This window comes from Pleurodeles waltl, chromosome 3_1 (genome assembly GCF_031143425.1).
Source record: "Pleurodeles waltl isolate 20211129_DDA chromosome 3_1, aPleWal1.hap1.20221129, whole genome shotgun sequence".
Taxonomy (NCBI): domain Eukaryota; kingdom Metazoa; phylum Chordata; class Amphibia; order Caudata; family Salamandridae; genus Pleurodeles; species Pleurodeles waltl.
The window spans coordinates 1,989,224,951-1,989,238,004 of NC_090440.1; the positions used below are offsets into that span (position 1 = coordinate 1,989,224,951).

General features: G+C 49.2%; 1 protein-coding gene across 1 annotated transcript in view; it reads left to right on the plus strand.

Annotated features, from left to right (window-relative positions):
• Positions 1-13,054, plus strand: part of RAD51C (RAD51 paralog C) — a 417,313-nt gene that overhangs the window by 209,730 nt on the left and 194,529 nt on the right. The window contains exon 4 of the mRNA XM_069226398.1: positions 11,923-12,056. Within this exon, the coding sequence (XP_069082499.1) occupies positions 11,923-12,056 (134 nt within the window). The remainder of the gene's footprint in view (positions 1-11,922; positions 12,057-13,054) is intronic.

The window sequence follows — 13,054 nt, forward strand, 5'->3', positions numbered from 1 at the left end:
AAGGCACCTGTCGTCGCAAAGCCAAGTTGTGAAGCATACAGCAGGCCACGATGATCTGGCATACCTTCCTTGGTGAGTAGAATAGGGAACCACCTGTCATATGGAGGCACCGGAACCTGGCCTTCAGGAGGCCGAAGGTCCTCTCTATAACCCTCCTAGTTCGCCCATGGGCCTCATTGTAGCGTTCCTCTGCCCTTGTCCTGGGATTCCTCACTGGGGTCAGTAGCCATGACAGGTTGGGGTAACCAGAGTCACCTGCAAATGTCGAGGGACAACTGTTAGACAAACGCTGACCCTTAGGGACAACCCCAGACCCAGACAACTATCCACACTGTATAGGGTCCATGTCCTCACCTAATAGCCACACACGGTGCCTCTGGAGTTGCCCCTTCACATAAGGGATGCTGCTATTCCACAGAATGTAAGCGTCATGCACTGAGCCAGTAAACTTGGCATTCACATGGGAGATGTACTGGCTTGCCAAACACACCATTTGTACATTCACTGAATGGTAACTCTTCCGGTTTCTGTAAACCTGTTCACTCCTGCGGGGGGGGGGCAAGGCCACATGTGTCCCATCAATGGCACCTATGCTGTTGGGGATATGTCCCAGGGCATAGAAATCACCTTTCACTGTAGGCAAATCCTCCACCTGAAGGAAAACGATGTAGCTCCGCATATGTTTCAGCAGGACAGACAACACTCTGGACAACACGTTGGAAAACATAGGCTGGGACATCCCTGATGCTATGGCCACTGTTGTTTGAAATGACCCAGTTGCTAGGAGATGGAGTACTGACAGCACCTGCACTTGAGGGGGGATTCCTGTGGGATGGCGGATAGCTGACATCAGGTCTGGCTCCAAATGGGCACACAGATCCTGGATTGTGGCACGATCAAGTCTGTAGGTGATGATCACATGTCGCTCCTCCATTGTCGACAGGTCCACCAGCGGTCTGTACACCGGAGGATGCCGCCATCTCCTCACATGCCCCAGCGGACGGTGCCTCTGGAGGAGAACAGCGAGCAGAGAGTCAACCAACTCTGAGGTACGTAAACACAGCATACTCAGAAATATTAGCAAATCGACATATACCTGTATGTGTGTTTAGGCAAGGCCTAGATATGTGTGACGCAGTCCAAAATAATGGCATGTGGGCCCATGAAATGGCGGCTGCCTGACCTGTAAAGTGGGACAATGGGATATGAGGTAACTGCGCTGGCTTTGTACACCATCGCTGTAGGCGGTCGAAGACCGTGGCACAATCCTGCATTGGTTAACATTGGACCATATGGGTCCCAGGAGCCAATGACGATGTACGCCGGCGGTGACAGTACGCACTGCCGCGGACGTGACCGCCATTTTCTCTCTGTTGAATCACTTGATACCTGGTCTTCGACAGGAGAGGACCTACACTGCAAGTGCTGCTGTGACCTCAGTCTGTAAGAGACAATGGCTCGTGTGTCTGGGGAAAGGGCCACTGCCTTCAGCACGGAGGAGTTGGAGAAACTCGTGGATGGGGTCCTCCCCCAGTACACGCTACTCTACCGTCCTCCAGACAAACAGGTAAGTACACTGTGAGCATGCAGTATGGGCAATGCCTGTGTGGAGTGGTGTGGATGAAAGATGGGGGGAGGGAGGGAGAATGAGGCGTGCATGAAACGACGGTGAGTGCATGTGTGTCATGCCAAGGGTAGGGATGCGGGCCAATGACTGTGACGGTGCGGACGGTAATGACTTATCTTTTACCCCTGTACTATTCCTGTAGGTCAGCGCCCACCAGACGAAGGACATTTGGCGTGCCATCGCCAAGGAAGTCTGGACCCTGGGGGTCTACCACAGACGGAGCACCCGCTGCCGGAAAAGATAGGAGGACATTCGCCACTGGAGCAAGAAGATGGCGGAGGCCCAGCTGGGGATAGCCTCCCAACGTGGGAGGGGTGCCCGTCGCACCATGACCCCCCTGATGTTCAGGATCCTGTCGGTGGCGTATCCGGAGTTGAATGGGCGCTTGAGGGCATCACAGCATCCACAAGGGGGTGAGTACACTCTCATTCTGCTGATTCAGCGCGCATTGTAGGTGTCTGGGTGGGGGAGGTGGTCTGTGAGTTCCCCTAGGCCAGGGCGAGTTTAGTAGGCAAGGACCCTTATTAAGGCAGGCCCTGTGGCACCCCACCCCACCTGTGTACAGTGCCAACTACACCAACTACACCTAGTCAGGCTCCTGTGAAATCCATGTGTGCAGCAATCAGGCATAGCCTTGTAACCCATGTCCCTAGGATTGAATAGTGAACTCCAAGTGCGCGGCGTAGTGCAGGGGGCTTCTGTGTCTGTAGTGTCCACCAACGGTAGCGGTTTTGCATGCACTCAACATGTCTTTCTCCTGTCTACACCCCACCCCCCCTTTTTGTGGTCTCCCTGTTCTTGTGTGCATTAGCATCAGGAGGAGCAGTGGCACCGGAGCAGGAGGGAGCTGCATCCCACATGGCCCTGGAGGGCGACACTACGGAGTCTGAATTTAACAGTGGGACGGAGGGCGAGGGGAGCTCCACGGCGGGGACAGGAGCTGACACCAGCGATACGGACTCCTCCTCTGATGGGAGCTCCCTTGCGGTGTCGGGCCCATCTGTGCCCCCGCATCTACAGATACAGCTGCCACCCCCCCTACCAGCACTACCCTCCCAGCAGCTTCTTAGCGTTTGCCCCGTGCCCGCTCATCCTGGAGGGTGGGCATCTCCTTCGCCCCAGGCACCTCAACCCCTGCCCCTGTCAGCCCTGCTGCCCATAGTGAAGATGCCATTGTCCTCGTCAGGTCCCTCACTGTTGGGCAGTCTAACATTTTGAATGCCATCCAGTGTGTAGTGAGGCAGTTGCAACAAACCAATGCATATCTGGAGGGCATTCACTCTGTTCAGGCAGCCCATCAGCGAGCTTTTCAGACTCTGGCCTCTGCACTGATGGCAGCCATTTTCCTTGTCTCTAGCCTCCCTCCTCCAACTTCTTCCACCCAGACCCAAACCCCTGTACCTAAACCTATCCCAAGCACACCATCAGACCAGCATGCACACACCTCAACACCCAAGTGAAGCTCTGGCAAACATAAGCACCACACATCCCACAGGCACTCACACAAGCATCACACACATGCAGACACACCAACATCCACTGCCTCCACTGTGTCCCCCTCCTCCTCGTCTCCCTCCTCCCTCCCTGTGTCGTCTCCACTCACACCTGCATGCACTACATCCTCAGCCACTACCTCCATCACCAGCACACCCACCACCACACCCCGCTCACGTGCAGTCACCCACCCCCCACTACCATTTACATGTCCCCTGTGTCCTCTCCCAGTGTGTCTGTGAGGCCACCTCCCAAGGTACACAAACGCAGCCACACACCCTCCCAACAGCCATCCACGTCAAGACAGCCTCCAGCCCATGCACCTTCACCCAAAGTCACCAAACGTACACCTCCTACAACCACTACCTCTTCCTCTACTTCCAAACCCCCTCCATCTACCCTATCTCAGTGTTCCTAAGAATCTTTTCCTGTCCAACCTTGACCGCTTTCCCTCACCCCCCCACCCCTTCAGTCTCCTAGGGCCCGACTCTCCAGGTCCCAACCCAGCACCTCAGCCACAACATCTGCGGGACCAGTGGTGCCAGTAGTAACCGGCTTCTGGAGTGCGCCAGGCAGTAGGGCAGCCAGTGTGGCAAGGAGCCAGAGCACGGACAGTCCCCCACCTGTAAAGCATAAAAAGTTGGCCAGTGCCCGGCGGGAGAGGGTAAAGAAATCAGCCACCAAAGCCGCTCCCAGGGGTACAGTTGGGGGCGTGGAAACAGCTGTGCCACCATCCAAGGTGGGGAAGGGGCACAGTAGAACCGGCATGTCTGGGAAGATCTGCACGGCGGACAAGACCGCCAGCATCCCCGCTGCCCAGGACACCGCCGCCAGCATCCCCGCTGCCCAGGACACCGCCGCCAGCAACCTCGCTACCCAAGACACCGCCGCCAGCAGTCCCGCTGCCCAAGACACCGCTGCCCAGGACACCGCTGCCCAAGACACCGCCGCCAGCAACACCGCTGCCCAGGACACCGCCGCCAGCAGCACCGCAGGCCAGTGAGCGCCAATGATTCTGACGCTACTGAGGCTGCCACGGGCAGGATGAAGCACTCTGGGCACAAAGCCCCCTTCAGAACCAGTGGAGTATCACATCCACTACCTCTGTCCTTGGCAGGATGAAGCACTCTGGGCACAAATCCCCCTCCAGAACCAGTGGAGAAAGGCGTCTACTACCTCTGTCCTTGGCAGGATAAAGCACTCTGGGCCCAAAGCGCCCTCCAGAAACCAGTGGAGAATGTTATCGACTTGAGAGACTGTGGCTTTGCACTCCCCAGGTTACATCAATGGGCATGGAGCCCCCTCGTGGATCTGGCTTCGTGCACTCATCCGGCTGAGGTGCCCCCCCATCCCTTCCCCCTGAGGTGCCTGTTTTATTTTTATCTGATGCCCCAGCAGTGTTCTCTCCGTCTTGTTCGGGTATTGAGTGTGGGCCTCGCCCATGCCTTTTGGGCCCAGTGGTTCACGGACTATGATAGTGGAATACCTTGGACTTGGATTCTTGGTGTATATATTTGTTTATAGTGTGATCTTAATATATGTATATATTTTTTATTACTGTCTTGGTATATATTACAATAATTCAACTCATTTCCTTTTGTCCTTGTATTCTTCCAGGGGGGTCTGGGGGGTGTAACTGTGATGTATCATGATGTATTGGTGTGTATTTTGTCATGGGTGAGGGTGGGGGTTTTGCATGTTGCGTGTGTGTGTCACTGTTTTTTCCCTCCCCTCTCCCCTGTGTCATAGGCACGGTACTCACCGTGGTCTTCGCCGCCGGCGTTCGTGCTCCTGGTAGAGGAGCAGGAAGATAAGGGCTGGAAGAATCTGAAGTTCCGGTTCTATGGTATCCTGGTTCCTCGTGGGATGTGTAGAGCTGAGCGCTTTCCCTTCCAAGTCCTGTTTCCGTCGTGTTTTTGTTCACGGTGAATCCGCCCCAGAAAAGGTGGGTGGTACATTGTCCTCCGCCTGTCTGTTGGCGGTTACCGCCACGGTGTTTGTTTGTACCGTCGTGGCGGTCGGAGTGTTAAAGTGGCTGTCTATGTTGGCGGTTTCCACCACGTCGTAATTCCATTTTTTTTCGCTGGCCTGTTGGCGGTTTTACCGCCGCTTTAACACCGACCGCCAGTGTTGTAATGACCACCTATATTTTTCTTAACTGTACATCCATATGTTGCGGTATGTGGTCCATCTGCTGCCTTGGATGAGCTTGAAGTTTGAATTGCATTATTTTTGTTACTGATTACTAGTTTCTCAGCAAACAACAAATCTGTGTCTGCCATGTCCTAGAACTCACTGACTATGAGCTTTTTCCTCAGCCCGTGCGTTAGCTAATTCATATTTAGAGACGGCACTCCACAGTCCTCGTTGGAATACCAGTGGAAATTGGTCATACCCTGCAAACAGACAAGGCTGCTAAGGTTATAGTTTCAAACTGGATTCTCACTGTGCAAAATTGCTAATTGTTTTGGAGTTGGAAACGCTCCCCACACAATGCCATGGTATGGAACTTCCCTTTTTTGACCACTTGCTGGGAGGCTGTCTTTGGCAAGTACTAAGAAATACCAAAAACCTACCTGTTATAGCAAGTGACACAATTTGGAATCTTCTTGACAAGCTGAAGACTCGAGGCCTTTCTTGAATCTATATTATATTACTGTGTAGCTACCTTACCCCATAGAGAAGCATGCTAAAACGTGCAGACAGCCCTTTCTCCGCATAGATATAGAAAATACAGATTTTAAAGAAAAAATATCTTCATGCATTGCAGTACATAGCCAAATTTACAGTTTTAGCGATATACCCTCAAAGTTTGACTTGTGAATAGCAAAATCATGTGGCGTATTGTTAATGAACTGTTTCAAGCCTGTTGATTTCATTTAACTCGCATGTCCATTCTACAGTCTTTAGGGCCATATTTATACTTTTTGACGCAAAACTGCGCTATCGCAGTTTTGCGCCAAAAAGATTAGCGCCGGCTAACGCCATTCTGAAGCACCATGCGGGCGCCGTATTTATTGAATGGCGTTAGCCGGCGCTAGCAGACCGGCGCTGCCTGGTGTGCGTGGAAAAAAACCACGTACACCAGGCAGCGCCGGCGTAGGGAAAAATGGCGTTAGGGCGTCTTAAAATGGGGCAAGTCAGGTTGAGGCAAATAAATCGCCTCCACCCGATTTGCGCCATTTTTAACGACGCCCAGACGCCATTTACATGACTCCTGTCTTAGTAAAGACAGGAGTCATGCCCCCTTGCCCAATGGCCATGCCCAGGGGACTTATGTCCCCTGGGCGTGGTCATTGGGCATTGTGGCATGTAGGGGGGCACAAATCAGGCCCCCCTATGCCAAAAATAAAAATAAAAAATAATAATAATTATACTTACCTGAACTTACCTGAATGTCCCTGGGATGGGTCCCTCCATCCTTGGGTGTCCTCCTGGGGTGGGCAAGGGTGGCAGGGGGGGTCCCTGGGGGCATGGGAGGGCAGCTGTGGGCTCATTTTGAGCCCACAGGTCCCTTAACGCCTGCCCTGACCCAGGCGTTAAAAAGAGGCGCAAATGCGGGGTTTTTTGCCCCGCCCACTCCCGGGCGTGATTTTTGCCCGGGAGTATAAATACGACGCATTTGCGTCGCAGTCATTTTTTTAGACGGGAACGCCTACCTTGCATCTCATTAACGCAAGGAAGGCGTTCACGCAAAAAAATGACGCTCATTCCTCATACTTTGGCGCTAGACGCGTCTAACGCCAAAGTATAAATATGGCGTTAGTTTTGCGCCGAATTTGCGTCGAAAAAAATGATGCAAATTTGGCGCAAACGGAGTATAAATATGCCCCTTAGTCTTTTTGTTAACCTCAGTTTACCTTTTTGGATGAAAGTATCAAACTACAGTGGTATATGTAATAGAGTGGAGGACTTTAAAAATAGTGTTTCAGTGACCTGGGCTATATGATCAGTCTTCCTCTGTATGGTCTTAGCTTTAATTTTCCAAATCCAGCGTTAATTGTCCAAATTGTGAGCAGCTGTAACTAAAACTCTTTCATCCCTCTTCTGGAAATCTTACATTTTTTAGTGTCTCCTAAGATTCTCAGAGTTCAGTTTTTCCACTGCCCAGTGTAGCATTTTCACTTGTCTTCAATTAGTATTCTACTTTGCCCTGTTGCAAAGTCAGTGGGGAAAACGGGTTACAAGTTAAGAGTGACATTGAATGAGTGAAGAAATGAATGATGGGGTTTTTTAGAGAGTGCTAGTTGCTGAGAAGCAAGAGACTGGAAACCCCTCGCAGGAGCCCTTAGGTTTCAAGAAGAGAGTAGATACCAAAGAAAATCATATTTCTTTGAAGAGGTGGGTTATCAAGCGAGCCTTAAAAATGTCTCTCTCTGGGGAGATACTCAGAAGATAGTCGGAAGAGAATTCCATAAACGTAGGAGCAAGGAAAGAGAAAGCCCGGCCTCCTGCTCTCAATTTGTGTATGTATCCTAGGGATGCACAACAGATTTTGGTGAGATCAACAAAGGGGCATATTTATGGATTTTGACGCAAAACTGGTATAATGCAGTTTTGCATCAAAATCCTTAGCGCCATTCCATAGCGGCAGCTGGGCACCACATCTATGAAATGGCGCACGCTGTTGCTAAGAAATGGCTAGCGTCTAAGAAAAAGATGCTAGCCTGGTGGGGGATGGGGTGTAAGGTGAGGTGCAGTTGCGGTAGGGAAAAAGGCGTTAGTGGGTCAGTAGTGACGCTAGGCTGGTTAACGCCAATAAATATGCCACTAACCGGCGTAGCGTCATTTTCTGATGAACTACCACTCAAAAATGACTCCTGTCTTCTTAAAGACAGGAGTCATGCCCCTACCTCAATGGCCAGCACAGAGGTCCAATGTCAGGCAGGGGGCCCCATGTAAGAGGGCCCCCAATGACACATTAAACAAAAAATGTAATTTAAATTAAAACACAAATAAACAAATACGTACCTATACTTACCCAGGATGGGATCCCCCATCCATCCTGTGGTGTCCCTCTTGTGTGGGTGGGGGTGTTGCTGGGGCTTGGGGTGGGAATCTTTGGGCCCATTCCATGGTGTATGGCCATGGAAATGGGTCCACAGGTACCCTAATGCCTGGTCTGACCAAGGTGTTAAATAAGGGCGCTAAGCAGGCTTAGTGCCATTATTTGGGTCCGCCTACTCCGTGCATGTTGTTTCTGAGCCGGAGCACAAATAAGGCAGTAGGGTGTTAGCGTCATGTTGTTGATCGGAATGCCTATCTTGCATCTAATTAGCACAAGGTAGTTTGCCGCATCCACAACATAGCGCTAACTCCAATATTTTGACGCTAGATGGGTCTAGTGTCAATATATAAATATGGAGTTAGCACAGCACCATTTTAATGGCAACATTTTTTATGCTAAAATGGCACAAGTAGAATATAAATATGCACCAAAGAGTTCTGAAGGTTGGTACTTTTTGATCTTGTTTTGTATGTAAATCAGACCTGCCTCTTGCAGCGCTCTGAACTTAAATAGGAGAGCTTTGAGCGTTATTCTTTGACTAATAGGTAGCCACTGTTGGGTCCTCAAGCCCTTCCATATTTGGTGATGTTGTGAGATATTTAGCACCAAGTTGGTAGCAGCATTCTGTACCCTCTGCAGTCTAACAGCTCTTGAGGGGACCCAAGGAGTAAGACATTTGCGTAATCTAACCTTGATGTAATTAAGGCATGGATGATGTCTTTCTGTGTATTTCTGGCAGAAATGTGAGGACCTTTCTTGGTGATTTCAGTAGGGCAAAGCAAACTCTGGTAGTGGTCTTGACTTGGGGCTGAAATGAGAGGGACATTGATGGCATGGCGGGACATTGATGGCAAGTCACTGGCCTTGGAGGTCCCATTGTATCTAAATGTCTGGTGTTAATTTGTACCACTTGGACACCTGAGAATCTTGTAGACTAACTGTTTCATTACTCTGATTTAAACACGAAAAAATGCAGTAATGATGAGCAATTGATGACTACCAAAAGAATGAAAACACACATCCTTATCATTAGCCCAAAGATGTTTAGTTTTCGCCATTATTACCTCAAATGACGTTCCTAAACACTTTCCTTCATTTGATTTCCTTTTGAATGTCTTCATTATGGTTTCTTTATTTTATATAATCCCACTTCCATTGTCTAACTTTAAAGACATTGTCTACACAGAGCAGTCCTTGGCGTGGTAACACACCTGCCATCCAGTAGCCAGATAAAGCAGTGGTTCTTCTTGACATCACCTCTGCTGGAGAATTTCGGTTTCCTAATTGCCCTATTGATTTGTTATGAACACATTTTACCACATACACCTTACTTGGCAGAAAGATCTACCATCTCAGGAGCTCAGTATAACAAGAATCACCATCAGCAGATTAGAAATCAAGAAGCGAGAAGCCCAGAATACCAGGGTTCTGAAGCTAGAAACCCGTGATATGCACCGTGACCCACCATGTCAGGTCTGATATATCCTGAACTAGAGAAAAGGCCTGAAAACAGCTGCATAGCTATTCTTCTCTCTCTGTAGAGAACATCAGGAAATATTCTCTGTACACAATACTGAAATATTCTCCACACTACTGTTTTTCCTTCATCATTCAGCCCCTGAATGAGATGTATGAAGACACTGTGGGACTCTGACTGGAGGTGAAATAAGTGCTCCTCTCTGGATGGGAGAATTGTCATTGTTGGCCATTTGGTACCTCCAAATAGGTGCCTCGAAGGGTGATCGAGATTAGGTGTCTACGGGAGAGAATGCTTACCAACTTCTGTTAATGTTTGCTGTCTGGATGGATGTCTTTGGTGAATTGGCATACTATTTTAACTGGCGTGTTTTTCTGTGGCTAGTGAGACAGTCCCTAAAACTCACCTATGTATTGAACAGGTTGCAGATTAATAAAGACCCAGAGCACGGCATATGGCATTGGTGTATTTGCATTTGTTTGAATGTTTTGATAGTTCCCGGTGAAGGAAATTATGGCCCGTATTTATACTTTTTGATGCTAAACTGCGCTAACGCAGTTTAGCATAAAAAAAATTTGCGCCAGCTAACGCCATTCTGAAGCACCATGCGGGCGCCGTATTTATTGAATGGCGTTAGCCGGCGCAAGCAGACCGGCGCTGCCTGGTGTGCGTGGAAAAAAACCACGTACACCAGGCAGCGCCGGCGTAGGGAAAAATGGCGTTAGGGCGTCTTAAAAATGGTGCAAGTCAGGTTGACGCAAAAAAATCGCCTCCACCCGATTTGCGCCATTTTTAACGACGCCCAGACGCCATTTACATGACTCCTGTCTTAGTAAAGACAAGAGTCATGCCCCCTTGCCCAATGGCCATGCCCAGGGGACTTATGTCCCCTGGGCATGGTCATTGGGCATTGAGGCATGTAGGGGGGCACAAATCAGGCCCCCCTATGCCAAAAAAAAAAAAAAAAAAAAAAAAACATTATACTTACCTGAATTTACCTGAATGTCCCTGGGGTGGGTCCCTCCATCCTTGGGTGTCCTCCTGGGGTGGGCAAGGGTGGCAGGGGGGGGTCCCTGGGGGCATGGGAGGGCAGCTGAGGGCTCATTTTGAGCCCACAGGTCCCTTAACGCCTGCCCTGACCCAGGCGTTAAAAAGAGGCGCAAATGCGGGGTTTTTTGCCCCGCCCACTCCCGGGCGTGAGTTTTGCCCGGGAGTATAAATACGACGCATTTGCGTCGCAGTCATTTTTTGGGACGGGAACGCCTACCTTGCATCTCATTAACGCAAGGAAGGCGTTCACGCAAAAAAATGACGCTCTTTCCTCATACTTTGGCGCTAGACGCGTCTAACGCCAAAGTATAAATATGGCGTTAGTTTTGCGCCGAATTTGCGTCGAAAAAAACGACGCAAATTTGGCGCAAACGGAGTATAAATATGCCCCTATGTATTTTTGATGAGGCATCAAAGCGCATTTTGATGATCAGCATGTTACTCCGTAACTCAAAAAGGATCAGTGGTGGATTAGTTTATGGAAATATGAATTCTTTTGAGCGGTGGACATGTGAGTCTGTTGAATTCAAATAGGATAGTGGAGGGATAGAAGAGGGAAGAGTCTAGTAAGTGTTCTGTGGGAGATCATAGTAGTAAGATTGGATGAATAAGATAAGAGATGGAGGAGGGAAGAGTCTCTAGAAATGGATTAGGGAGATCATAGTAGTACAATGGGATTTGAGATGAGTCAAAGGAAGGGATACATGAGGAAAGAATTTAGAAAGGGTTGTTTGGGGGAATCATAATAGTAAAATGAAGTTTGGGGTGATCCAAGGAGGGATAGAGGATGAAAGAGTCTAGAAAGGGGTGTTTTGGAGATAATAGGAAATGCAGATGGAGGCACTCAATCCTCTTTTTAAATGTCGGGACCGATTTGGGGCACCCATCCACTTAGACTGACATATTGCTAGCGTAGAATGCACACTTAACCACTTTCATCGCCCAGGGTCCCCCTGAAGACTGAACTTGGATACTTTGCGTGTTCTTGCACCAATCTCGCTGATCCATTGAGAAGGGACTGGGGGTGGGCTGAGGCAAAACGCGCCACAAGTGATTCTAGAGGTTTCCTCTAGCTGCCATTTGTATGCAGTGTGGGGAAGGCCAGTTCTTTGTGCCACGATCCCGAGCCCAATTACAGCAGGATTGACACATGTGGTGGTTGTCTAGAGCGCTTTAGGCTAGAGACTCATCTTCACACAGCCCAGTGGAGTTATTTTCTGCTAAAAGCCGCAGAAATGTTTAACCGCCGATTTCTTTTCGTTTCAGAGCACAAGGAAGCAATGGATACCTTTTCTCTTGACAGCATCCTTGCCCATATTTATTATTTTCGTTGTCATGACTACGTGGAGCTGCTGGCACAAGTCCACCTCCTTCCAGACTTCTTGTCGCAGCATTCAAAGGTATGGCTCACTCTGAAACCTCAAGGTGACCTCAGTTCTTGGGAAGAGAGAGGAGGCTGCCCTGTTAGTGATTGTTAATGTTTGTCTACTGTCGAAGACTCTTCCCTTTTCAGAAGCTAAAATATAATTTCCTAATACATGCATACCCTAATGCCCAACCCTTGTGCTTTGCACACAAAGACTCCCGTCAAGGGTTGGCACCCCAAAAGAAAACCACAAGCAGGAGGCGTGGGTATAACGATATTCATACAAAACAGTACAGTAGTCTTCGTAGTGCTATGAAGAACACATGTTATTGTTTTGCAACTCGACAATAGTCCCTTTATTTAGCTGAATTGTTCCTTTCTGGGATTGGGGAATCGGGGTTTTCAGAGCTCCACGGAGAAAAAGAAAAACACTTTGCCTGTTTCTGGGCTTCTCAGGTGGGAGAGACGGAAGACGAGACTTGGTGAGAAGGATTGAGAGAATAGAGGAAATGCAAGACAAAAGGAGAGGAAACAGGGATACATGACAATATGCGGACATAAGTAAATATCTGCGAGAAGAGAGTGGGGGAGCGGGGAAGAACAAAGGAGAAAACATTGGCCGAGAGAATAGGAAGGTAGGGGGTAGAGGGAAAAGAACGAAGGAAGATAGTCTCAGAAGAGAGGGGATTAAAAAGGGAAAATACTGAAGACTAGTATAAAGATGAAGAAACAGAGAAAGGAAAGTGGAAGGGGACAGCCGAGTAGAGTGGAAAGAAGGGAAGAAAAGAGCACAGACATAGAAGTGCAGGGTATTTTGACACAGAAGTGAGTTCTGAGAGAGGAAATCTACAAAAGTAGAGTGGGGAGTGCGGGCAACGCAGAGAATGAAGGAAAGAAAATGGCAAAGGGAGGATATAGCGGGCGAGAAGAGATGAAAAGAGCACAAACGTACAATGTCTATAGATACTTTCGATGCAAGAAAGGGTAACAATGGGGAAAGGGGAGGTTGGGAGAGAAGGGGGACGCCAGAAA